This window comes from Pyrgilauda ruficollis, unplaced genomic scaffold (assembly GCF_017590135.1).
Source record: "Pyrgilauda ruficollis isolate IOZ18807 unplaced genomic scaffold, ASM1759013v1 scaffold138, whole genome shotgun sequence".
In the NCBI taxonomy this organism is placed as follows: domain Eukaryota; kingdom Metazoa; phylum Chordata; class Aves; order Passeriformes; family Passeridae; genus Pyrgilauda; species Pyrgilauda ruficollis.
The window spans coordinates 1,951,043-1,978,653 of NW_024512321.1; the positions used below are offsets into that span (position 1 = coordinate 1,951,043).

The window sequence follows — 27,611 nt, forward strand, 5'->3', positions numbered from 1 at the left end:
GGGGGGGGGGGGGGGGGGGGGGGGGGGGGGGGGGGGGGGGGGGTTTATTCACCACTCCATCTCCCATTCCCAAGTCTCTTCCCGCTTTTCAGTGCTGGGAAAATGCTGAGTCCAACAACACAGCTACAATTAAACGGGAAAGTGGAAGGGGAAAAACAGGGAAAAGCCAAAAGGAATAGGTTTGAAGCCAGAGAGTGGGAACAGATGGGAGTCAATGAGGCGCAGAAATACAAGGAAAAGGCTGCTCCTGCCTCAGGGAGCTGCCAAGGTGAAGGATCCATGCCGGGAAAGGGATGGAAAGGGAATATCCCGACACGGGATAGAGCTCAAGGAACATCCACAGAAAAGGAGAGGGATGTTTGCTCCTATTTAAATGTACTGTCTGGAAGGTGGAGGGACTGGGGGGGAGTGTTTTCCCGCAGGAATTTAAGGAGCCAAAAATCCCAGATTCTGCACAGTCAGCAGCCCTGGTTTATCCCAAATCCCAAACCGTGCTTTCCACGAGGCACAAGAATGTCCTGCTCTGCCATCAGCAACAACTCTGCTACTTCCCCAAGCTCTCAGGACACCTTTCCCAACTTGTTATTCCAAGAAAACCATGGAACTGGGAAGATGAGGACACAGCAATCCCAAAGGGCTGGGTAGCCTGGAGCTGACATTCCCACAGGGAATAAGCTGAGCCTTCCCTCCAGGCTTCCTTCAGCTGACTCCCTCAGGCTCGTTCCAAGATCCCTGGCTCTTAATTAAGCGTAGCTAATCAGACACCTGGAATTATCCAGCCCTGTGACATTCCCAGCGGGAAAAGGGGAGGGGAAATAAACCCCACCCCACTTGTTTCACCACCAGCCTGAGCTCAGGGACAGCTGCAGATTCTGACTGGGAGCTTCCCATTTGTTTGGGAGCTTTGGGAAAGGTCCAAGAAAAAAAAAAAAAAAAAAGGGGAAAGGGGATTTGCAGCTGTGGGTGTGTATTAGAACAACACCTTTGGGAAGTGGCACCTGGGAAGTTCTTGCCATTGCAGGGAGCAAGGTGGTACCAGAGCCTGACTGGAACATCCAGACTCCAAATTACAGGATTATGGAATGGTTTGGGCTTGAAAGGACCTTCAAGATCATGGAATTCCAACCCCTGCCATGGGCATCAACACCTTCCACTATCCCAGGTTGCTCCAAGCCAAATCTAACTTGGCCTTGGATACTTCCACGGATGGGGCAGCTTCTCTGGGAATTCCATTCCAGCCCCTCATCAGCCTCCAGGGAGGAATTCCTTCCCAATTTCCCATCTAACCCCTGCCTTCTGGCAGGGGGAAGCCATTTCCTGTGTCCTGGCACTGCATTCAAAGGGAAGAAAGGAAAAAGGAGCTCTGGAATTGGATGCAATGGTGACACAGCTTCCAGGGGTTTTCCCCAACACCAGCTGTGCTTTTTGAGGGAGCTGCACAGGAACCTGGAGAAGTTGTGAAGTCCTCATTCCTGGAGTTTTCCAGGCCAGGTTGGACGGGGCTTGGAGCACCTGGGATAGTGGAATGTGTCCCTGCCCATGGCACAGGGTGAAAGTGGATGAGCTTCAAGGAGCTTTCCAACCCAAACTATTCCAGGATTTTAGGAAGGTGAGGGTCACCGAGCTGACAGAGAGCAAGGATTTTATCCCGGGAAAAGGAGAAGGGAGCACAGCAACAACACCCATCTCCCATCACCTCCTCAACTCCTCCCCAACCCTCATGGAATGACAGATGATGAGGGAAGGGGGGTCACTCCACAAGGAATCAGATGAGCCAAGTGGCAAATCAACAACAAAACCAGGATGAGATCATCTGCAAAAATTACCCCGGGAGGTGTCGGGAATCGAATCCCACACTATTCCCTGTTGGCCTCAAGAGCCCCTGATCTGCCACCCTCTCCAGCTTGGGATGCTTTTTTAATTTACGGGAATCACATCTTGCCCGGAGCTTTCCATGACGAATCCCATCAATTCGACGCATCCGAACCGAATCTTAAAATTGGAAAGGCACCTGTGAAAGGAGCGAGGAGCTTCCCGAGGCCGCGGAGCGGAGGCCGAGCCAGGGCCGACGTTCCTGGCGTGAGTCGGATGCCAAGTGGGATGTTTCCGTAGGGACTCGACAAATCCAAGTGCTGTCCCGAGCCAAGGAGGGTAAAGATAGATCCAGCACACCAGGACAACCCATGGTTGGAACTCCTCTTGTTCCCAGTTTTCCCCTTTTTCCTCGTCTGCTGTCTCCCTGTTCTCCCTCACAAGTCATCCCCCGGCTTGGGAGTATTGGGAGGAAAGTTGGGAATGGGATAAGGTTACTCTGTCCCTAGGGAGGGAGAAGTGGCTTGCTCACAGCTGGCATTGCCTCGTTTTCTCACAGGCAGCTAATTGGGAATTTTCATCACTCCTGCTGTTATAAATGGACACAAGAGATGGAAAAGGGAAAAGATGATGACTGGGAACAGGTGTTTTCATTAAGGATTTCAGCGGGAATATTTCCGCAGCCTGCCGAAACCAACTTCCAGGAGTCAAACTCAAGGCACGGCCCTGGAAAGGAGCAGCTCAGGACATTCCTGGTTCCTTTTCCATGGGCTGATTCTGGAGCTGAGGGATCAGACAATCTCTGGAGATGTGAAAATGTCACTCAAAGGACTAAGAACCACAAGTGTCACCTCACAAATCTGTGGGATGCTCTTGGAATGTTCTTTTCTGTTCGTGGATACAGAAAAATTCCATTAGTTTCCCTCCATTGGAAAATAATAATATATGGAATAACACAGGGAGGAATTAAGTCTTAATTAGCAGGAATTCCAATTCCTCTAAGTAATCCTAGAGAAAAGAGAACGATCTTTCCTCTCCTACACTTTCCTGTACCTCCACTCTGGCACTTCACACCTGCAAATATTCCTGTTACATGCAAAAATTGCATAGAAGAATATCCTGGAGCATCACAGCCATGGAGGTGGATCATTCCAGCCTTTTCCAGACCCACGGAGCCCAAGGACATGCCAAGACCATGGGATGGGGGTCATAACCTTGGTTCTAATTCCAGCTCCATCCCAACCCGTGGGTATCCTGGAGCGAGTCCAGAGGAGGTCGTGGAGATGCTCCAAGCGATGGAACCAGGCTGGGAGAGCTGGGAATGTCCAGCCTGGAGAAGGGAAGGCTCCAGAGAGACCTTGGAACCCCTTCCAGTGCCTGAAGGGGCTCCAGGAGAGCTGCAAAGGGACTTTGGAAAAGGGATGGAGGGACAAGACACAGGGAATGGCTTCCCACTGCCAGAGGGCAGGGATAGATCAGATATTGGGAAGAAATTATTCCTTGTGAGAGTGTTGAGGAGTTGGAATGGAATTCCCAGAGAAGATGTGGCTGCCCCTGGATCCCTGGAAATGTCCAAAGCCAGACTGGGTGGGGCTTGGAGCAATCTGGGATAGTGGAAGGTGTCCCTGCCCATGGTAGGGTTTGGAACTGGATGACCTTCAAAATTCCCAAACCATCCTCTGCCCATCCCGTGGATGAGGAAGGGCTTTACTTTCCTGGATTGCCAAAATGACACTTGGAAATAAATCCTAAATTGTACTAAATCAGTTCAATTATTCACAGGAGGTTTGTTCACAGGACCAAATACAGACACACATATTCCCACAAATGCTGAATATTCCCAGTGTCAAAGCTTGACTGCAATGCAATCAGCAGCATTCCAAGGAATCACAGGAATCACTACTTCAACCTCTGCTCCTCCACTGCACAAAAATTCCCTGAAATCCCACAAAAGCCCAAGAAAGCAACACCTATTATTTTCCATTACAGGTATAAAATACTTGGAGCATTGCCAACAATTCCCAAGAGCTGATGAACAACATAAGGATTCATTTGTCCCTGGGAAGTATCAGGGAGGGAAGGGAGCAGTGACCCAGAATCTGAGAGCAAATAAAGATAATAAAGTGCATTTTAGAGGGGTGAATTTCCTGCTCCTGCACTGAAATCCAGCAGGGAATGCTGCAAGGAAGAGCAGAAGGAAAATCAGGTTTACAGGAGGGAAAATAAGGAAGAGTTATGGGATTAAAAGGAAATGCTCCATTAATATTTCTCCTTAAATAACAACAGCCATAACTCAGCCTATTCTAAGGGGTGACAACGTGACACTGGAACTGCAGATACTCTTGGGAGCAACAAAATGACTTCTCAGGATAGTCTTTGGAGCTGGAATTGAATCGGAGATGAGATCTCCGTATTTTAATGGGATCACTCCACTGGCAGCTGCTCAGCATCCTGCAGTCATTGTCCAGGATCCCATCCCAGGAGGTGCCAAACAAATCCAAAACAAAGAGCTTGAATGAGTTGATTTTTCCTAACAATGCCATTAATTGTTGGGATAACTAATTAATGCCGGCTGCAGCCTGGAGCAGAGCCCTGGCTGTGCTAATTATGGAATTTTTAATCCATTCCCTCTTGTTTCACCCGTGGAAGGAGCTCCTGGAGACAGCAAGAAGCGAGAATTGTGGAGATGCTGCTGCTTACCAACTCTTGTTTTCCAGCTCCAAGTGATGCTTCCATGATCAGGCTACCAGGAACATCCCATAGGTGGATATCTCATTTTTCTCTCTTCCTTGACTTTCACCTTAAGCTTTTTACTTCCCATATGCAATTCCCATTCTCTCAGGACTCAACATTCAAGAATTTTAGGGATAAACTTCCAAACCACCACCTCATCCTGTCCCTTTCTCTGGAGCTGTGGAAGAAGCAACCAAAAATCCCACAGGAATGGGATGATGAAGGACTGAGCACAGATTCTCATGGAATTCAAATGTGTATTTGCTTCCAGACATGGAAATTCAGAGAAAATCCCATGAAAGATACTGGTTGGCAGCAGGGACAGCTGGGAAAAGCAGCATTTTGGCCACATCAATCCAACAGTTCCCTAATTCCCAATTAGAAAGGGAAATGCCAGCTCCTTCCGGTCCTTTTTCCCCACTCCCACACCAGCAGCTCTTCCCGTGAAGTGCTCCAAGATCCCTCATTAACATCCCTAATTATTTAATTTTTACCCCAAATTTTCAAAGGGAAAGCTGGGCAGAGAGAGGAGATGCTGATCCATGGATTACATCCACATCCCAACAGGTTTGAGGGATTGTAGGACGTGCCAGCTTGGGAGATGGACCTTGGAATGCGCTGAATCCGTGGAGCACATCCATATGGTCCAGATCTCCTCCATAAATGTTTTTTAACATTTCTGACACAGCTGTAATCCAAGCTGGGACCACCTCAAGCTCCTTTTCCTTCTCATTTATCCCTATTTTCCATTTCCTAAGATGGGATACTTTGGATAGCAGATGGGATACACATAACGCCACGCTCCAGACTGGGATTCTCCCATTGCACGGAGCCAATTAAGGGCATATTCCTAAGGAATTTTGGAGGTCAGAGCTATAATTCAGGCAAACAGGGGAAGCCATTCCGAGGTGCTGAATGATTTAAAACAGAATTCCTTGCCCAGTCATTCCCGGGTGCCACCTGTCGGAGTTTGGAGCCTGAGAAAATACCCAGGAATGAGCAGAATCCCAAGGCACAGCTCCGCTCCACCAACTGCCGTAAGGAAGAAGCTGCTAATGGCTCCTCACTTGCTCCAGGGATTATGTCATAGCTCAAATTGTATTCCCAAGGAATGGGGTTACCACATTCCAGAGGAACGTGCTGGATACACACAGCAACTTCCCAGGGCTGGAAAGAACACGGGCAGCACCAGAGCGCAGGAAAGAAATATCCCGGTGGACACACAGGGAAGTTTGCTCCAAGGATATCCCTCCTTTGAGAGTCAAGCCTCTCAGTTTTCAGATTTTTGGGAGAAGGGACACACTTCCTCTGGAGACTCCAGGATGAAAATGTTCCACAGGAAAAAAAAAATTAAAATTCACAGAATCGTGGGATGGTTTTGGGCTGGAAGGCAGACCCAAAACCATCACATTCCAACTCCTGTGCCATGGGCAGCAACACCTTCCACTATCCCAGGCTGCTCCAAGCTCCTCCAACCTGGCCTGGAAGAGGCCAAAAACATAAATGATAGAGCACAGATTCCTTTAATACCCTTTTCCAAAAGATTCCCACATTTCCAGGTGCAGATTTGCTGTCACAGACACAGCTCTGGCTCACTGCAGTCCTCTGGTACTTCCCAGCTGTTTCCAGGGCCACCCCACATTCCAAACGCATTCCAGTCCCTAAAACCACAACCTTCTCCTTGTGGTGGGATAGTGAGATCCCACCAATCCTCAGATCCGACTTCCCAGACTAAAGCCTTTCCCTAAATCTATGATTTTAGCACTGTATTTTAGACAAACCAACTTGAACAAAAAAACTTCCAAAGATCCCAAACCACAACCAGTCCACACAAAACATTCCCATGAAATCCAGAAGAAAACAAGATTTAGGACAAGACTGAGGCCAATCCATAAACCTGGTTTATTTGGAGAGTCAGCACTTCTCAAATCCACCCGATTGCACCGTGGGGACTTGGAGCTGCCAGGGAATGTCACCTGTCAAGGCCACTTAGAGGGAGAGTGGCTCATCCTTGATGCTCCTATCCCGTAAATATTTCAAACAAAAACCAATTAACACCACTCCAGGCTGGAAAAAAGCTGCTCTGCTCTTCTCCCTCAGAAATAAACTTTCCAAACTCTGAGAAAACTGGAGGGGAGGAAAAACAAGCCAGGCTTTGATGCTTTTCCTTCCCGCCTGAATCCCTCCATCACTCCTGAGGGAGAGGGTGGCAACTCCAGGTTTCCTCTCATTCCTTAAAATCCTGGTCACAAAATATCCTCAGCATCTTTCTCACTGATCCAGCTCTTCCCAGCACTGATTCTGAGTCCCTCCTTTTCATGGAATCAATAAGGTTGGAAAAGCCCTCTAAGGTCAGTGAGTCCAAGAGAAGGGAATGGAGCTGGGAAGGGTCTGGAGCACCAGGAGCAGCTGAGAGAGCTGGGAAAGGGGCTCAGCCTAGAGAAAAGGAGGCTTTGGAAGGACCTTTTCACTCTGCAATTCCCTGACAGGAGGGTGGAGCCAGGTGGGAGTTGGGATCTGCTCCCAGGAATGAGGATGAGAGGGAACGGCCTCAAATTGCACCAGGGGAGGTCCAGCTTGGATATCAGGGAAAAATGTCTCCATGGAAGAGTTGACAAGCCCTGGCATGGCATTCCCAGGGCAGTGGTGTAATCACAATCGCTGGAAGGATTCAAAAAACGTGTGGATGAGGAACTTGGAACATGGGCTGGTGCTGGGTTAATGGCTGGACTTGATGATCTTAGAGGCCTTTTCCAGCCTCAGTGATTCCATGATTTCTTTGGCCCTCATCCACTTCCCTCTGCCACCTTCAAACCCTTTTGATTTTCTCCCCATTTTCTTTTGCTTGATCTCACCAACACACGCTGATCCTATAGGAATGGGGACCCAAAGGATCACCAGCCACACCCAGGAGGGAGTGAGAGCACAGGGAACAGAATCTTGGAATGCTTTGGAAGGGACCTTAAAGCTCATCCTGTTCCACCCCTGACACGGTCAGGGACACTGTCCACTATCCCAGATTTCTCCAAGACCCATCCAACCCGTCCTGGAACGCTTCCAGAAACGGGACAACCACAGCTTCTCTAGGGGTGTCAGGGGTGTCATCGTTCCACCCCTGACACAGTCAGGGACACTGTCCACTATCCCAGATTTCTCCAAGACCCATCCAACCCGTCCTGGAACGCTTCCAGAAACGGGACAACCACAGCTTCTCTACGAAACCTGAGCCAGGGCCTCCCTACCCTCACAGGGAAGAATTCCTGCCCAATATGCAAAACCTGAGCCAGGGCATCCCTACCCTCACAGGGAAGAATTCCTGCCCAATATGTGGGATTTTTGCCCAGATCCCACAGTGCTGGGATCTGCCAAAGGTTTTTTTCCCACATCTCACAGATCTCTTTTTCCCAGATCTGCTCCCATCTTCCATGCAGGAAAACCCAGGAACAGCAGAAAAAAATTTATCCCAAGGTTATGGAGGTCCATCAACAGTAAAGACTCTTTGGTTTTAATCATCTCAAAATGGATTTCAAGGACATTCCCCAGGTATTCCAGGGATTGCTGGTATTCCAATTTAAGAGTATCTCCAAATGGTAACCCCCTTTCTAGGCCACCAGAAATTCCAGAACAGGGAAAAGAAATCCCTCCTGTCTCCCACTGCCTTGGCTGAATCCCCATTGGATCCCAGTTGATTTGAACATAAAATGTTTTGTCAGTGGTTTTGCAGGAATTTGTTTTGTTTCCCTTTATTTTTTCCATAAATAAAAATATAACAAATCACCCCAAACTTCATCCAGCCGCACACACTGGAAGGAAAAATCCCATCCAGCCTTTTTCACTCAGCTGCCACATCCAATTATTCTCTCTTGGCCATTTGTCAGGAACCATCTCCTAAATATATGGAATATTGAAGCAGCGGGAGAGCCAAACTTCCAGCCCTCATCCCACCAGTGACCTAAATGAACTGGGACCTGACTGGTTGGCAAAGCTGGAAGGAAAAAAACATTCCCTGAAAAATCTCTGGCATTCCTTTATTTTGCCCTTCAGTAATCCATTGGGATATCCAAATTCCAGGCTGGATGGGGTGCAGAGCAACCTGGGATAGTGGAAGGTGTCCCTGCCCATAGCAGGGGTTGGAATTCCATGATCTTTAAGGTCTCTTCCAACCCAAACTATTCCATGACTCTGTGATTCTAAATTCCTTCTGAGTACTTCTTATCCAGCTTTTACAGGAAAAGCCAACCACTAAAAATCCCTCAGGAATGTCAGCGATCCTTTCCATAGGATAAAACATCCTTATCTAGGGAGAAACTAGAATTTTATGGAATTTCTCCTTCTCCCAACACAGCACATTCACAACCAGCAACTCCAGAACTGACTTAAAAATCAGGAAAACACCTCAATCCTACAGGATTCAAGATTTGGGAAAAGTTTTTAAAACATATTGACAACAAGCACACTCCTGCTTTGAATTTCAAGGATAATGCTGCTCCATTAAGTAACCCGGCCACCCTGCTCCCATGAATATTTAAAGGAGAAAAAGCAAAGCATTAGGGAATGAGGCAGCCTGGAATGTGCACTAAGATCCCTGGGAAGAGGGGACAGGACAAAGGAAGTGTCAGCACAGCCAAAGTGGCCACTGTGATGTCCAGGATTGGGTTTTAAGAGGATGGAATGGGAAGGGAAAAGTCTTTTCCAACACCACTTAGTGTGAAATGAGCCCTTCGGAACAGGCAGTGACTGACACGCGATGGGAAGTGGATCCATGGTGAGAATCCATTAATGGAAATGCAACAAAGGGGAAAATGTCCTTTCAGTTGAAAGGGAAAACTGGCTGGGAATTGTGGGGATTGAATAACCCAACAAAAAAAAAAATTGGAATTGATGTTTCCTATCATGTACTACAAGAAGTATCTGGGAACATGTTAAATAATTAAATTTTTTAAAAAAACCAAACAGGAATAAATCTGAATTATTCCTTACAGTTCCTGAAGAGCTCCAGGAGAGCTGGAGAGGGACTTTGGATACAGTATGGAGGGTCAGGACACAGGGAATGGCTTCCCACTGCCACAGGGCAGGGATAGATGGGATATTGAGAAGGAATTCTTCCTTGTGAGGATGGTGAGGAGCTGGAATGGAATTCCCAGAGAAGCTGTGGCTGCCCCATCCCTGGAAGTGTCCAAGGCCAGGCTGGATGGAAATTTGAACAACCTGGGATAGTGGAAGGTGTCCCTGCCCATGGCAGGGGGTGCAACTGGATGGTCTTGAAGGTCCCTCCCAGCTGACACCATTCTGTGATTCTGGGGTAGTCCAAAAAAGAAATCAAATTCCACGTCCAAATTCCCAACCACTGATGTCAGGCACAGGGTCAAAGCAGAGAGGGAGAGCAAGAGAAATAACAGAGTGCTAAGTCTGGAATCATGGAACTGAAAGCTGGAAAAGAGCTCCAAGATCATCGAGTCCAAACCTCAGTCCAGCACCACCAAGTGCACCACTAATCCCTGTCCTCAAGAGCCAGATCCACACATCCACACATTTTTTGGATGCTTCCAGGGATGCAACTCCCCCACTCCCCCAAGAAGCCCATTCCAAGGCTTTACAACCTTTCAATGAAAAACATTATCCCAATATCCAAGCTAAAGCTTCCCTGGCACAACTTGAGGCCATTTCCTGTAGTTCCGTCCTCTATCCCCTGGTAGCAGAGCCCAATCTCCAGCTGATTCCACCCTCAGGGAATTGTGGAGAGTGAAAAGGTCCTTCCTGAGCCTCCTTTTCTCCATGCTGAGCCTCTCCAGTTCTCTCAGCTGCTCCTGGTTGCTCCAGACCCTTCCCCAGCTCCATGCTCTTCTCTGGATATGCTCCAAACCCTCAATGTCTTTCTTGTTATGAGGAGCCAGAAGTGATCCCAGAATTCCAGAACTGATCCCAGCTTCACTTCAGAACCCAGGACATGAGACAAAATAAAACAAGCTCCTACTTCTATTAAAAAGCCCAGGGAAACTCCAGGCCGGAGATTTCCAGCCTGGCAGCAGTAGAGTTTTCCCATCTCGATTTCACTCTGGAATTCTTCACTACATTTTACTGCTGGGCTTGATGCTGTTCCTGCAGCATCTGTGTGGGAATTAAGGACGTTCCATTCAGGAATGTCTCTAACTCGAGACACTAAACAGCCCTGGAGCAGGGCACAGTGTTCCCTCAGGGAATGACAGCAATGCTGGGAGCTCCCAGGAGAGGAGCTGAGGATTCCCTGTGCTAAGCCAAGGCACGTGAGAGCTGGGCCAGAGCAGGGAGAAGGAGCAGGGATCCCACTAGGCAGGGAGAGAGCGGAAAAAGGGAAATAAAGGAAGAAAAATCCAGGCACTGGACCCTGAGGTTTAAGTTATTGATGAGTCCAAGGGGCTGGAATGTCTTGGATGTGTCCAGAAAGTGAGAGAAGCAAACAAAGCCAAGGAGTTGCTCCAGGGGCTGGAGACAGGCTGGGAGAAATGGGAAGACTCTGTGGAGACCTCAGAGCCCCTTCCAGTGCCTAAAGGAGCTCCAAGAGAGCTGGAGAGGGACTTTGGATAATGGATAGAATGCCAGGACACAGGGAATGGCTTCCCACTGCCAGAGGGCAGTGTTAGATGGGACATTGGGAAGAAATCCTTCTCTGTGAGGGTGGTGAGGCCTTGGCACAGGATTCCCAGAGAAGCTGTGGCTGCCCCATCCCTGGAAGCATCCAAGGCCAGCTTGGAGCAACTCCAGGTCCTGGGGCTGTGTCCACTCCCAGCCCATTTACCACAGGGATGCTCCAGCCCTGAAGGGAGGCAGGAATAACTCCCCACATAAACACAACCTCCTTTTGGAATTATTCCGGCAGCGGAGCGGCTGTTGGGAATCGCAAGCACTGGCACCTGTTTATCTCGAGGGGCCAGGCAGGGCCTGAGAAGAGATAAACAAAGATATCAAGTTTAGGATGCTTTTCCACAAAGCTGCTTTCCCCACGTTGTGTCCAGGCCATGGAATGTCTGTCACCCACGCCCTGCCCGGCCCCACAAGGAGAGTGGTGACAGTGGGAGAGTCGCCGGGGCTGGGCATCCCCCTGCTCCGGGGGCTGGAATTGCTCAGGAGCAGGGATCGCTTTACTGGCATTGTATGTCCTAAATACAACATTGTTTTCCTAAACCCCTTCTGCTCAACGAGTGTTTGTTCACTTCATGCCCTGTCCTCACCTGTCCTTTGCAGGCCCCATCTTCCCCGATCCCAAAAAACTGGATGTGCTACAAAATCCAACCAAGCAAATGATTCCCAAGCTCTGGAAAGAAACTGCAAAATCCAATTTGCCTGGGTGGATTTTATCACTGATTCCTCCATGTCCAGAGGCAGCAGGAAGGTGTAGGATCCCTGCAGGGTCGTGATCATTAAATCATGGAATGGTTTTGGTTGGAAAGGATCTTAAAGATCATCACATTCCAACTCCCTGCCATGGGCAGGGACACCTTCCACTATCCCATGTTGCCCAAATTTCCATCCAACCTGGCCTTGGACACTTCCAGGGATCCAGGGGCAGCCACAGCTTCTCTGGGAATTCCATTCCAGCCCCTCACCACCCTCAAAGGGAAGAATTCCTTCCCAATATCCAATCTATCCCCACCCTCTGGCAGTGGCAAGCCATTCCCTGTGTCCTGTCACTCCATCCCCTGTCACATTCCCAAGGTAATCCCAAGATCCACTGGGATCATCTCTTTGTATCCTTCTCAAACTGGGATGGCCCAAAGCAGCCACTGGTTACCAGCATGGCCCCACCAGTGCCACAAAGAGGGTTAATGCCAGCTGGAATTCTGTGATTCCTAAGCCCCATTTCGGGGCTCTGGGTTTACCAGGATCTGAATTCCTTTGGCAACAATGAATCCAAACTCTCCAGAAAGAGATGAAGAAATTGATGAGAAGGTCTTTCCAATCCCAGAGAGCCAAGGAAGGCCATCTTTTCCTGTCAAAGGGAATCTGGGAATGGTTTGGGCTGGAAAGGACCTTAAAGCCCATCTAGTTCCACCCTCTGCCATGGGAAGGGACACCTTCCACTATTCCAGATTGCTCCAAGCCAAATCTAACCTGGCCTTGGACACTTCCAGGGATCCAGGGGCAGCCACAGCTTCTCTGGGAATTCTATTCCAGTCCCTCACCACCATCAAAGGGAAGGATTCCTTCCCAATATCCCATCTAACCCTGCTCTTCTTCAGCTTATTTACATTTATCCATTTCTTTAGGGCATTTCATCCTTCAGATATTCCCACTGGGGACTCAAGTTCCCCTGGATGTCAGGAATGTCTCCAAAACCACCACTGACTTAGACCCACAATTTGTGGAGTGATATTTCCTTGATTAATTATTATTTAGACTTCTTCATATTTAGGAAAGCAACTTCATTAACCCCATGGACAGGAGGGTTAAAATTAAGAAAGAAATAAAAATCCAGCTGCCATATTGAAAGACCATTAAGCCAGGAAAGGACCCAACTTTGGTGCTTCTAAACATCAATTATTCCGGAATAATTAATTAGCAAAGCTCTAACAATACATAAAATCACTCGCCTCTGACTCTTCTGATAATTTATGCAAGATTAAAGTATCGCTGTGGTTGCCTTTTCTGGTGCCTAATTCAGCATTTTCTTTTTCCTTATGGAAGCAAGACTCCAGATTTAACTGCTCTAATGCCCTTTTACAGTGTTTGCTGTAGTAAAATCTAACAGCCACTCCGGCAGGCGAGCCGGGAAATGATGGATCACGGAAGCTCATGGAAAGAGGAGCACCGTAAAATGCCCCAGTTAATGTGGAGAGAGCAGAGTAAATCTTGTTTTAAAAACAGAGTGGGATCTCTGATGGACTCGTCTCACCCCATCAAATTCCCTTTTGATTTGCTTCCTGATACGGGAGGGCTCCACTCCTTGATTCCTGATAACAGGAAAAGCATTTGGAAGTCATCACTGCTAAATTAAGGTCACCAATCACTGCAAACACCTCGACCCAGCCAGGAACCAACATTATTTGGGTGGCAGGTTGGGCTCTTCTTCAAAAGGAAATAATTCCTTGCTTTTTTTATTCCCAAAAGGAGCATTTGACACTGATTCACCTGAGTCCTGGGATTCAAGCACATTTTCCCACCCCAAAGCGGGATAAAGAATGGAGTGGGAGCAGCTCCAAGGAGAAGGATTGGGGTTTCTGGTGAATGAAAAACTGGATGTGCCCCATCCATGTGTGCTCACATCCCAGAAATCCCCCATATCCTGAGCTCATCCCACAGCACCTTTCACAGAGGTGAAATTCTGCCCCTCTGCCCTGCTCAGGTGAGATCCCACCCGGAATTCTGCACACAGCTCTGGGATCCAACATCAAAAGAATGTGGAGATGCTGGAACAGAGCCAGAGGAGGCCAAGGAGATGCTCCAAGGGATGGAGCCAGGCTGGGAGAGCTGGGAATGTCCAGCCTGGAGAAGAGAAGGCTCCAGGGAGACCTCAGAGCCCCTTCCAGTGCCTAAAGGGGCTCCAGGAGAGCTGGAGAGGGACTGGGGACAAGGAATGGAGTGACAGGGATACAGGGAATGGCTTCCCACTGCCAGAGAGCAGGGATAGATGGGATATTGGGAAGGAATTCTTTACTGCAAGAGTGGGGAAGTCCTGCCATGGAATTCCCAGAGAAACTGTGGCTGCCCTGTCCTTGGAAGTATCCAAGCCAGGTTGGATGGTGCTTGGAGCAATCTGGGATAGTGGAAGATGTCCCTGCCCATGGCAGGGGATGGGAACTCGATGATATTCAAGATGCTTCCCAAACCATTCTGTGATTCCACTGGGAAAAAAAAAAAAATTTTGATGGCACATCCCACCCCCTCACCCTTCCCTGGGCTGTCTCTGCCTCACCCAAGGACAAGATGTCCCAGGATATTTGCTGGTGCTGTGAGGAACAACATGGAGTTTCCCATCGCAACCAACACTGGAGTTTACAGCCCACACTAAATCTCCAAGAATTCCCGTGCCCTTTTCCAACGGAGAGCCCCCGAGGGCAGCTTAAGGGCTGATAACACATAGGATCAGCTTTGGAGCCGATCCCATCCACACCTCCACACAAAATCCCCTACTGACACCGCTCCAAACAATCCAAAATAGAAACAGCCCCCTGAAAACCGCACGTGTGGGGATTATCCAGGGGCACAGGGGAGGAGGAAACGTTCCTTGAACTCAGATTTCCTGAGGGATGACAGCAAAATTCCCGTTGACAAGCGAAGTCGAGGCATTCCCCCACGCCTCAGGCTGAAGCAGAAACTCCGGCAAAGCTGCTGGAACAGCAGAGTTTTGTAGACTCAGGAGATGCTGCCGAGTCCACAAATCCCTTATTCCAGGTGCACTCTGGCATCTGTTCCATATTCCAAGGGGTTTTTGCTCATTTCCAGGGCTTTGTAGAGCACACGGAGCGATCCAGCAAGTCCTGGAATGAACGGCTTAACTCAGCTCAGCAGCCAGGGAGAAGAATTTCCCTCCGACACTTCCGAGTCGTTACAAGGAAAATCAAATGGGAAGATTTCCGTGAGAAAATTTAAAAACTAAGGGTGTAAACTGGGATTTGGGAAAGAACTGGAAGCAGAAAGCAGAACAGAGAAACCTACACAGGTTTTACAGGGAATTGAGCATCTGCCAGGGAGGGATTTTGGGAATCCTGACAGAGCAGTGGAGGATACTCCGATCATCCACGCCAGCATCAGTAATTCCAGCTGTGACCGTGCTGGGAATACCATCAGACAGTTTATTAAGTGGGAGAAAATAGCAAAAGGAAGGAAAAAAAAAAAAAAAAACAGGAGAAAGGGGCTCCTTGTCACTTCTTAGGTTATGGGTTTTTTTAAGTCCCTTAACCCACTTTTATTATCCTTATTTTTATTTAGGAGCTCAAGGAGAGACGAGCAGAGGGAGAAGAGGGATCAGCACTGAAATTCTGCCCAATTCCAAGCAGCAGGTCCAAAACTGGTTTAAAACCTTCATTTTTGGTTGGATTAGGAGACTCCTAGAGGTCCCTTCCAGGCCAAAGCATTCCATGGACAAATAAATATCTATTTCCAAGAAAAAGATCTGTTTCCAAGAGCACGGAGTGAGAGGAAAAGGGGAATTTGCTTCAAACTGAGAGCAAGTTCAGATGGGATATTGGGTAGAAATTCTTCCCTGAGAGAGTGGTGAGGTCCTGGCTGCCCAGAGAATTTGTGGATGCTCCATCCCTGGAAATATTTAAGGCCAGGCAAGCCCCAGGAGGCAAAATGAGGAGTTCAGGACCTACTGCTCTGTTTCCTTTTTTTTTCCCTCTATTTTTTTTTTCCCCTGTCTATTTTAGTTGCACACCATGACATCCCTGAAAGGTTTGGAGTCTTACACAAAGCCCCCCACAGACCTGGAAATATCAAGGGTCAAACCAATGGAAGGATCTCATCCACTCCCAAAGCCAAATATTTTTCCTATTAGTGTATAAATAGACTATTCCCCAAAGAGCTGCTGGCTACCAATGGAATTTCCCAATCCAACTGAGCTGGAGCTGCACAGGACAGGCTCTAAAATAGGAACTGAAGTAAAAATATTGAGGTAAAACTACATAAAATGGGGATTGAGAGGTGACTTCCATTAAAACATGGAATGGTTTGGGTGGGAAGGGACCTTCAAGGTCATCTCCTTCCATGGGACACATTCCACTGGACCAGACTGCTCCAAGTCCCATCCAACCTGGCCTGGAATACTTCCAGGGATGTGGCTTCCATAACAAATTGAGTGTGCAGGTCAAACTCTGCAGGGAAAGATACACCCAGGAATTGTCACCTTCAGGATGCCCATTTCCCTCTAGATGTTCCCTCTGTAGTAGTCACCAATTTCCCCGATCCCAAATCCAACGTCTACATGGGAACACTTCCTTGAGCAAGGCCCATCCCCTCGCTCCCAGCAGGCTGTTATTTTTAAAAGAGGGCTCTGCAAAGAGAATTCCCAATCCTGGCTCCACGCCTGCAGCTCCTCTTGCAGCTAGGGACGAGTCACCTGGAAATGCCAAGTCAAGGCGGAAACCCAAAACCGTTACTTACGACCACTGACGTAACCGGGGCCGGCAAAGAGCCAAGAATGTGAACTTTTCCCAATTCCTGAAGGAGTGAGGAGCCACCTCGCCAGCCACGCTCCACCCCTGGCTCCCAAGGACAAGCCAAAGGGAAGAGGGAGCTGGCAACGGAATGATTTCCGAGCAAGGTCAAACCTAGGTGGGACAGAGGAACGACAGAGAGCGGCGACCTTGGAAGGGTTTGGATCAGCTGGAAGGAACTCGGGAAAACGGGAGTGATGATGGAGCAAATAAAAAGATGTGATGAACTCTGAGGAGTTCTGTGTGTTGATCCAAGGGTTTCCCTGAGGGAAGGGATCAAGAGCTTAACTCGGCCGTAACGCGATCGGAGGCGTCGCCTCGAAGAGCAGTAAAACCTCATGCAACTCAGAAGAAAAATAAAATAAATATACAATAAAACACCAAACAAGGAAAAAAACCTTCAAAATCCCTTCAATTGCTGTCCCACTGGGAATCAACCCGCTGGAAACATCAAGAAAAAAAAATAGGAGAGGATAAATAATCCAGGGCTGAGATTTTCAGAGCTGCCAGAGGGATCCAAACACCCGGTGTCAATAAAATTATCAGCAGCTGAGCATTTGGATGCCACCCATAACTTGCTCCTCACCATTTACACCCCCTTTACTCGCCCAAGTAATGCAAAGCAGCTCCTGCCACTTTTGCCTCCAGCGTTTTTCCAAGCAAACACTCCTAGCCCATCCCAACCCCCTCATGTCACATCCTGTGGAGTGAGGAGGATAGAAATGAGGGTTTAGGGAATTTTTTGGAGGGTGATTCTGGCAGTAAAGAGTTGGGAGAAGCTTCTGCAGATGCAGAGTGAAGTGGGTTTTCTGAATCGTATGGAATTTCTCCTTAGGAAGATGGGAAAACAAACAGGATTCCTTCTGTTTGGCAGTTTTAATACTGGGGTGGCAACACAGGAAAAGCAGGAAGCTGATAACACCAACCACTGGCTTATCTCAGTTTGGAGCAGGAGAAAGGGGAAGATAAGCAGGGAAGGAATATTTTCAAGGGAAGCAACAAAAATCCAGGTTGGATGTAGTGGATTTGACAAGGATGTGCTCCCAAATTACTCCTCCTCTGGCCTTGGATTTCCACAGCCACAAATGGGCAATTGCAAAAATTCCTCATCTGCTTAAGCTGAAGGAGGGAAGGTTTAGTGGGAAATTGGGAAGGAATCTTCCCTGGGAGGGTGGTGAAAAACTGGAACAGAATTCCCAGAGAAGCTGTGGCTGCTGCTGGATCCCTGGAAATGTCCAAGGCCAGGCTGGACAGGGCTTGGAGCAACCTAGGATAGTGGAAGGTGTCCCGTCCCATGGCAGGGGGTGGAATTGGATGATCTTCAAGGTCCCTCCCAATCCAAATTGTTTTGGGATCTAAATTCCACAATGAACCACCCACCTCTCCCAGGAAAAAAATCCAAAAGCTCTTTAGAAGTTCCTTTAATACCCAGACCTGGAGGTCACAGCAGGAAAAGGGAGCCAGGCTTTGAACTCAGGACACGGCAAAATAAGTTGATCTTTGAGATCCCTCCCCGCACAAACCATTTCATGATTCCTAGTTCATATCAAGCAGGACATGACCAGTCTCACACGGATCCACCCAACCTGGCAAGCCCCGAATTATGTAAGGAATAAACACAACATAAATAAGGAAAAGTCCCTGGAGAATCTCCCTCCTGCTTTCCCCATCTCCTGCTTCCAGCCAGCTGTGACTGTGCCGAAGCAATCCCGGAGCAGTCCTGCCTGGAAGGGGACATTACAGAGGTGGAAAAGACACGGAGGAGCCTCTTTGTAATATTCCATGATCCCCCCCGGGCGAGGCGCAGAGCCGGCGCTGCTGAACGCTGCACTTTTGGATTCAATTAAAGTGATTATCTGTTGTGCCAAATAAATTGTGTCCAGCATCTATCCTGCAGGATTTTACACCTCGAGCCTCATTATTCCCTAACTGTTTCCTCCTGTTTATGCTCTCTCCAATTAAATTGCTGATAATATGAGCCAAAATAAAAAACGAGCGCACCTTGTCCGGAGAAAATTGATTCCCTTTTTTTCCTGCACCGGGCGATTGCCAGGTTTTATATACTCTGTTCCTGGCGATCATTAGTAATTCAATTTTCTTTTTATTAGCCCCCTTATCTGCTGAGCAATATAGTGGCAGAGCTGACCTCTTTCGCACGGGTAAATGTTTAAAATCTTTTCCCTGATTAATTTTGCCAGTTAAGGAAAAGAGGAGAAATGATCCGGCTCTTTGCCATCACAATGAATAAAGCTTAATGTTGATTGTGATGGAATTTCTAATGCCAAGGAAATTGATTGAACGCAGCAATTACCCCGCAATAGGAACTCCAGGGAAATGGGATGGTTTTCTCCCCGGCCGTAGCCTTTTGGTTATTTAAAACAATCCAATTTGCAAGGATAATTATATATTAGTGTTTTATCTGCCACCGGGAATGAACATGGGAATTTTGATACTGGCCCGGCATTAGCAGGTTATTGCTGCAAATTACTCCAGATCTGCTTTCTTTCACATAAAGACGAAATTAGGCCATCAATAACCAGAAAAAGGTGGACTGAGGAGATGGGAGAGGCACGAGTGCCCTCTGCAGGGCTGTGTGCGCTTCCCAAAATCGCCAGTTCTCCTGGAAAAAACCCCGATTCTCCTGCCAAAATCCCAGTTTTCCCACATGTACCACGCAGTTGCCACTCCCATTCTCCTTGTCCATACATTTGCCACATCTCTGACGCTAAAATGAATCAGAAAAAAAATCAAGAAATCTTCCTTTGAAGCACTTATTCCCAGTTTTTTCCAAGGAAAAAATCCTGGGAATAAGAAATGACAGCTCGGATGCCCAAGCAGGATGAGCCAAGGAATGTTGAGGAAAAGTTCCCAACTACCAGAACTCACTTGTCTGTCGACAAAAAATAGGTTGGGAATAAGCCTCATCCTGCAAGAAGTCCCAGATAAAGATAGGAAAAAGCTGTTGGGAAAGCGTGGGATTCCCATATCCTCTGGCATGGGACTTTTAGGATAGGAAAAGCTGAAATATCCTGCTGTTGTTATCACACCTGGATCAGTCAAACCTCACTTAAAAGTTGGCATTTTCTCTCAAAACTAGTGATAAAAAGATGCCATCCCTGAACTTTTGGGAATACTCCATCTTCAGTTTTTAGAAAGCGGATAAAGGATTCCACAGGCAACGGGACAGGACATGGACAAAAAGCTCATTTGGCATTTAGACTGGCTGGGAGAGCTGGGAATGTCCAGCTTGGAGAAGGGAAGGATCCAGGGAGACCTCAGAGCCTCTTCCAGTGCCTGAAGGGGCTCCAGGAGAGCTGGAGAGGAACTTTGGACAAGGACCTGAAATGCCAGGACACAGGGAATGGCTTCCTACTGCCAGAGGGCAGGGATAGATGGGATTTGGGAAGGAATTTCTCCCTGTGAGATTGGGAAGGTGCTGGAATGAAATTCCCAGAGAAGCTGTGGCTGCCCCATCCCTGGAAGTGTCCAAGGCCAGCTTGGATGCAGCTCGGAGCAACCTGGTCTAGTGAAAGGTGTCCCTACCCAGGGTGGGGATTGGAATTCCATGACCTCAAATGTCCCTTCCCACCCAAACCATTCCCTGGTTTTATCCAACACAGTGGCACCCAAGACCTTGATGATCCTTGTTGGTCCTCCAGCTTTTCCCTGGATAAGGAGAGAAACAACCACCACCTTCCATCCCTCTTCCATCACATCCCTGAGGATCCCAGAGGCGAGGGAGGCAGCCTGACCTGGAACTTTCTCCCTGCTCCACCATCCCACTTGCATTTGGGACACACTCCAGTATCTGAGCTGTTATTAAACATCCCACTTAATCAACTATTTTGGAATTAGTCGGTAAGAACTGCAGGTGGATCTCTCATAGAACAGCCCAAATAATCCCAAGAAAATTCCTGCCAATCTGCCACTTTCCATTGGCTCTCTGATCCCTAAATAAAAGCAATTCCCACAGAGGGAAGTGGACAGAGCACTGGGAAACACCAATCCCAGTTCAAGACTCAGCAATGTCTGGAAGAGCTTCCCTACTGATGAGACCAAACAGATCCACTTGGGTCCAAGAAGGGAATTGGAAAGTTAGGAGACAGACCAGCACTTGGGAAAAGCAGGAGCAATGTCTTTGTACAGCCCACAGAGCTGTGCCACAGATCCCAAAATCCCGTGGAACAGGACAAACAGGAAACTAGCCAGGCTGTGTCACCACAGGCCCCACATCCATGGGGACGGAAGGGGTTGATCCAGCTTTTCCAGCCACGCTGTCATGCAGGAAGTTGGGAGCATTCCTCCCCTCTGTCTTTCCCTCCAGAAATGGATCCAACCCCCTGCTCCATTCCTACCCCACTCTGCCCCCAGTGCATCCCAGTAACCCCATTTACTTCCCTCACACCTGCCCAAGAGGAAATGGAAAAGACTGGAAATTCCACTGCTTTATGGTGAATAATATCCACACTTTGCCCCAAAAGAAACCAAAACAACCTTCCCAAAACCTCTTGGATAACCTGGGAGCCAGGAATTGAATCCACAAGACTTCGTTTATTCCCAGCTTCCTGTGGAACCAGAAGACACTGGCTCCACATCCATAATTATACATTTAAAGGGAACATGGGAGTTGTCCCAATCCCTGTGAGCATCCAGGATCTCCCAGACGTGAGAATATCCCTGCCCCATACACTACCCAATAATCTTTTCCCACTAAACCTGGGGGGAAAAAAACCACACAGGAGTCCTGGAGCACACAGAGGAACAGCCCTGGAATAATTCCACAGCTTTCCAAACCCAGAGTTTAAGAATATTCCAACACTTGAAGCTGTAAACCCTCTGCCTGGGATTGAAGCTCTCCAAGAAAAATCTTGAAGTACAAAAGGATTCAAATCCACAAAGTCAATTTTAATCAAAGGGAGCAAATCCAAAATTCACTGAATTTCATTTCAAGGAAATCCAGGCTCTTCCTGAATTTCTCTGCAAAGGAGAAGGTGCCACACAGAGAAGCATCTGCCAGGAAAGGCTGGATAACTGGATCCACTTTTGGAGGGGGGGAAAGAAACCCCTGCTCTCCCAAGGTCACTTCCAGACCTACTCCCTTTTTTTTCTTCCACTCTCCGACCTTTTTTATTTGCCAAATTCCTAAAGCCTGGAGCAAAACCACATTCCTGCTTTATTTTCTCATTCCTATCCAGTTAAAATCAAGATTTCAGTGTGGGAACATTCCCCTTAATCAATGAACTGGGATTCCAAACAAGCTGATATCCCTGGAATCATCACTGCCTCAATTCCCTCCAAAGTTAAAATGCTGTAGCAATCCCAAATTGCTCCGTGTCTCCAGAGCTTTCTGTCTTTTTATGGAATCATGGAATGATTTGGGTCGGAAGAACTCAAAGATCATGGAATTCCACACCCCTGCTACGAACAGGGACAACTTCCACTATCCCAGGTTGCTCCAATCCCCATCCCAGCTGGCCATGGTCAATTCCAGGGATCCAGGGGCAGCCACAGCTTCTCTGGGAATTCCACCCCAGCCCCTCACCACCCTCCCAAGAATTACTTTCCAATTTCCCATCTATCCCTGCCCTCTGGCAGTGGGAAGCCATTCCCCCCTTGTCCTGGCACTCCATCCCTTGTCCAAAATCCCTCATCCAGGAAAACTCAAGAACATCTCAATGGAGCTGTTTGAACACCAAATAATCCCAAAATACAACTGGAGACAAATCCCAGCTACATCTGATCCCCTCTCCCAGCTCCAGCAATTCCCACAGGGAATTTTACAGGGCCAAAGGGAAAATGTGCCTCATATCCACCTGAAACAACTGAATCCCAAGTGTGGGAAGCCTTTTAGCCACAAAAATATCGCTAGGGAACAAACAGAAGAACCAGACTTGGAGCCACCAACATCCCAACAACATTCCAAACACATGGTGCTGCCACTCTGAGCCCCGAGTTCTGCTCCAAGACAGCAGGACACAGATGCAAATTCCCTGTTCCCAAACATGATGGATTCAGTATTCCACTAATTACTAATGTTTTAAGCAAATTAGATCCAAAACTGGACACCACACTGGGATACAGGTGAGAGATTTGTGTACTCCTGCCTCTGCCAACCTCTTCCTGCTTGGAAAACTTCCTGAAAATCCAGGGAAACCCCAGTTTTTGGTTTTTTTTGTTTTTTTTTTTGTGGAGATGCCAAAAGGACAACACAGATATGCAGTCAAACTTCTCCTCGGCATTTGCCCCAGCACCAAGAACACCTCCAGGAGGACTCAACAACACATTCCCAAATCCAAGAACCCTTGAAATGACTCCACCGAGTCCAGTGAGCCCTTGGAATGCCCGTTCCTACCTTCCTTGGTGGCTGCCTGTGTCCTGGTCGCCGGCATCCGGCAGAGCCGGTGCTTGGAAATCTGCACCAGGCCCCGGGGCGAGGAGCGCTTCGCTGTCACCAAAGGTTTTCCCCGCATGGAATTTCTCCTCCGGAGGTGGAAGCGACTCTTCAGCGCTGTGGTGGGGGAGATGTTCTTCTTATCCGTGGGGGAACTGGGAAAGGGAACGTCACACAGTTAGGAGGGAGTAGGGAAGTGACCAAAATGCTCCTGGTGTCCTTCTCCAGGGCTCCAAGAGGAGTCAAATCCCACCAGGATTCTCCTCTGGCTGAGAGGGGAGAGGAGAAGCTCTGAAGAGAAAATTCCAAGGAAACGGGCAAATGTGAGGAATTCCTGGCAAGGAACAGATGGAGAATGAGGTGTTTGACAGCCAAACTTACTCACTGCCTTCTGCTCAACAGATGTGAGGGACTGAATCATGGGATCATGGAATGGTTTGGAAATGGTTGGAAAAGACCTCTGAGATCGTCAAATCCAAGTATTTCCCAGCAGTGTCAAGGACACCACTGACCATGTCCCCAAGTTCCACATCCACAGGGATCTTAAATCCCTCCAGGGATCAGGATTCCCAATGCCTGACCACCACAGGAAGGAATTTTCCCAATATCCAAACTAAACCTCCCATGGAGCAGTTTGAGGCTGTTTCCTCATGCCCTGTCCCTTGTTCCCTAGGAGATCCTGACTTCACCCTCCTGTCAGGGAATTTAGGGAGCCACAGGGTCCCTCCTCAGCCTCCCTCTCTCCAGGCTGAGCTCCCTCAGCTGCTCCTGGTGCTCCAGACCCTTCCTCACCTCCATTCCCAACTCTGGACATCCTCGAGATCCTCAATATCCTCCCCCCAGGATCTGAGGAGCCTCAGCAGTGCCCAGCACAGGGGATGATCCCTTCCCTGGTTCTGCTGGAATTTACCAATGTGTGGGACATCTCCCTGAACTGCCAAAAATTCCCAAACATTCCCAGCTTCTCCAGGCTGCTCCAGAGTGATTTTCCCAGCACAATCCACCCACTGATAGTTCTCCACGCAGAGCAGGAGGGCAAGGCAAGGAGGGAAACCTGCTGGGAAGCACTGAAAGGATGTGGGAAACAGAAGGAGGAATCAATACAACAACTATGGGAATTTGAAATTAAATCAAGGAAAATGCAGATTCCTTTGTTGAGTGAGGAAGTGTTAGTGATCACAGGGATTCACAGAATCCAGCTCTGGATCGCCCCACATCAGGAGGACATGGAACTGCTGGAGCTAATCCAGAGGAGGCCATGGAGATGCTCCAAGGGATGGAGCCCCTCTGCTCTGGAGCCAGGCTGGGAGAGATGGGAATGTCCAGCCTGGAGAAGAGAAGGATAGAGGGAGCCCTCAGAGTCCCTTCCAGGGAGTGAAGGGGCTCCAGAAGAGCTGGAGAGGGACTTTGGATAAGGACCTGAAGTGCCAGGACACAGGGAATGGCTTCCTACTGCCAGAGGGCAGGGATAGATGGGATATTGAGAAGGAATTCTTCACTGGGAGGGTGCTGAGGCCCTGGAATGGAATCCCCAGAGAAGCTGCGACTGCCCCATCTCTAAAGTGTCCAAGACCAGGTTGGATGGGGCATGGAACAGCCTGGGATAGTGGAAGTCCCTGTTCATAGCAGGGGTGTGGAACATGATTTTTAATAAGGTCTTCCAACCCAAACCACTCCACGATTCCATAAATCCTCCAGCACACAACAACCCTCACTGGAATTTCTTCCACAGCCACAACTTGACATGAAACCCACGGACGCAAAATCCAAACCAACAACTCACCCCACATTCCCTTTCCTCTTGATGATTTTTGTCCGACTCTTCACTTTGTAACTGGACAGTGCAGCCTCTCCAAAGGATTTCATCCCACCGGGAACAACGGACGCCGCGCTCGGAGCCGGCACGACACAGACGGTTCGAGGGATATTTGGGGCTGGAGCCTTCCTCTGGTCCTCGGATCTCCACTGGAATGCTGACTTGGAAGTGGAAGGCAAAGCTTGCAAGCTGGAGGCTTTCCATTTATATTTACTGGGAGAAACCCCCAGCTTGGACTGCAATCCCAGTTTCTTTATCTTCGCTCCCAAATCCGCTTTGGGGGAGATTTTAGCACCTTTGTCCACTCCTGCAATTCCCTTCTTGGAATTTTCGGCTCGAGGGCTCGCCCACCTCTTCACAATCCGAGAGCTTTTCCCAGGGTTTGCCACCCAGGTGTAGTTGTTTTTCCTGAATTTCTGAGATTTGCTGGAGATGGGTGCTGAGGCAGCTTTTTGGAGAGTGGGAGCTTTGGGAATTACGGGAAATCTGCTCTTCACCAGAGCCACCCCAGCAGCCTGAGCAGGTCGAGAGAGCATCTCAGCGTTCCCAAAGAGTTTGGGATGTAGGGAAGCATCCTCACCACTTGGCTGCCCTGGAGAGAGTGGTTCTGCCTTGATTCGTACCAAGTGCTGGGCTGGCTCCTGACCCGGAAATTCCAAAGGTTTTTGTGGCTCCGACTTCAGCGCCACGGCACTTTCACTGGTGCTTCCAGAGGCGGAAAAGGAGCTCCCGGCTCCGCTGCCAGGCAGGCACACAGTCCTCGAGGTGGAACTGAAGGAAATGGATAGGGAAGGTCTTCTCTCTTCTTCCTGGAGAAGAGATTTCTGGATGTTTCCATCCGCTGAAGGAGTCACCGCCGCTCCCCGCCTGGAAAAATCTCCGTAAGGACCCACGTTTTCCTGGCCAGCCCTTTGTGGCACGTGGATATCCACAACGATGTTCCCATCCATGGTGAAGTCCACGTGTCTCTCCGGGGACGATTCCGGTGCCTCAGGAGTCTGGCTGTCCCCAAGGCTCCCAAAACCCTGGGAATTGCTGGAAGCACTTCCAACGTCATACCCCGATCCCGGCAGCCGGTTGTCCAGGGAGTATTTTTTCCTCCAGGAGTGAGTCTGGCGTGGGTGGAAATTCCTGGGAGCCTGCTGGGAGTACCTGGTGGAAAAGGCTCCTCTCCTGGTGTAGCCAGGCTGGTGGGGGTTGTTCCACCTCGGAGGAGCCGATGGCGCCGGACGTGGGACATTCCCGTGCATGTTCCTGTGGCTGTTTATGAGACCTGTGGGAGAGAAGACAGAGCGTCAATTCCCTGATCCCGTGGGAATCTGAGAGCAACACAGAGCTGCTCTTCCTTGTGCTGGAGTTGCATCATCACTCGGGTTTCGGATGGTGAGCCAGGGTGGAAGGAAAAATCATGGAATCACGGTCCAGGAATGGTTTGGGTTGGAAGGGACCTTCAAGAACATCTGGTTCCACTTCCCTGCCACATCCCTGGATTCCCCGAGCCCCATCCAGTTCGGCATTGGACACTTCCAGGGATCCAGGGGCAGCCACAGCTTCTCTGGGAATTCCATCCCAGCCCCTCACCACCCTCCCAGGGAGAATTCCTTCCTAAAATCCCATCTATCCCTGCGCTCTGGCAATGGGAAGCCACTCCCTGTGTCCTGGCAGATCCCGGTTCCACCTGAACTCCACCCTCCTGCCAGGGAATTTTAGGGAGACAGAAGGTTCCCCCTGAGCCTCCTTTTCCCCAGGATGAGCCCCACAGCTCCCTCAGCTGCTCCTGGTGCTCCAGACCCTTCCCAAGTTCCCTTCCTTGCTTCCCTCCAAAGCAACAAGGAGACTCCAAGGCTCTGCTGTTGTGTCACTCTGGAAGCCAACACCCCAATTAATTTGGGAATTTCTGCCCTTATCCAGCCTCAGTCTTTAGAAAACCTTTCCCATGAGTGATTCCCAAAGGAATTTGGAGCCTGGTTTTTCAGGCAGAGTTTTTCCTTCACCAGGGTCACGGTGCTGCCAGGAGAGCTGAGTCAGCACATTCCTCATGGAAAATCAAGGATTGTTTTCCTCCCTCTCACCATTCCCCCACGTAGGAGCTCCTGGAGAGGCAAATCCCAAGTCCTGAGTGGAGACTGGCCTCACTAACAAGGAAATTTTACTCTGAAGGACAAAAAATAGAGGGATTTGGGGCTAAAATAAGCTCTGGTGCTTTCCAGAGCTTGGGAAGGGCACATGGATCCACATCCCACCTCTGTGCTCCCAGCCCAGGGCTGTGGGACAGGGAAAAGCCCCTTCCCAAAGCCAGGAGAGTCCCAGATTCTGCTGAGAGCAACACTGTGGGAATTCCCTGGTGTGGGAATCCCAAAATCCCCCAGCACTCCATGGGCTCTGTTCCCTCCCTTTCCCTCCCTGCCTTGGCCCACTCAGCTTTCCTGAGTCTTTTCCCTTTCCACCTTTTCCCAGCAGTCCCTGGATCACTTCCCTCCTCTCCCCTTTTCCTTCCTTCTCCATCCCCATCCCACTCACACTCCCCTCCTAAAATCCAACTTCCCTTCCACAGCTCGTCCCTCCCCAACCAGAGACTCCCCAGGTCCCATCACAACCTGTCCCTGTCCCACCTCACATTCCCAAAATTCCCTTAAAACACCGCACCACTCCCCAAGATGCCCAGATTTCACCTTATTCCTCCTCCAGGTCCTCTCACATTGCTCCCAGCCACTCCCTGTTTCCCGAC

The 27,611-nt window shown here is 49.0% G+C and overlaps 1 protein-coding gene across 3 annotated transcripts in view; it reads right to left on the minus strand.

Annotated features, from left to right (window-relative positions):
* The window catches only part of ZC3H3 (zinc finger CCCH-type containing 3), a 135,644-nt gene that overhangs the window by 100,128 nt on the left and 7,905 nt on the right, over positions 1-27,611 (minus strand). For all 3 annotated transcript variants that reach the window (XM_041459543.1, XM_041459542.1, XM_041459544.1), the window contains exons 2-3: positions 24,851-26,156; positions 23,029-23,222 (exon numbers count right to left, since the gene is read on the minus strand). In XM_041459543.1, the coding sequence (XP_041315477.1) occupies positions 23,029-23,222; positions 24,851-26,133 (1,477 nt within the window). In that variant the 5' untranslated portion in view covers positions 26,134-26,156. The remainder of the gene's footprint in view (positions 1-23,028; positions 23,223-24,850; positions 26,157-27,611) is intronic.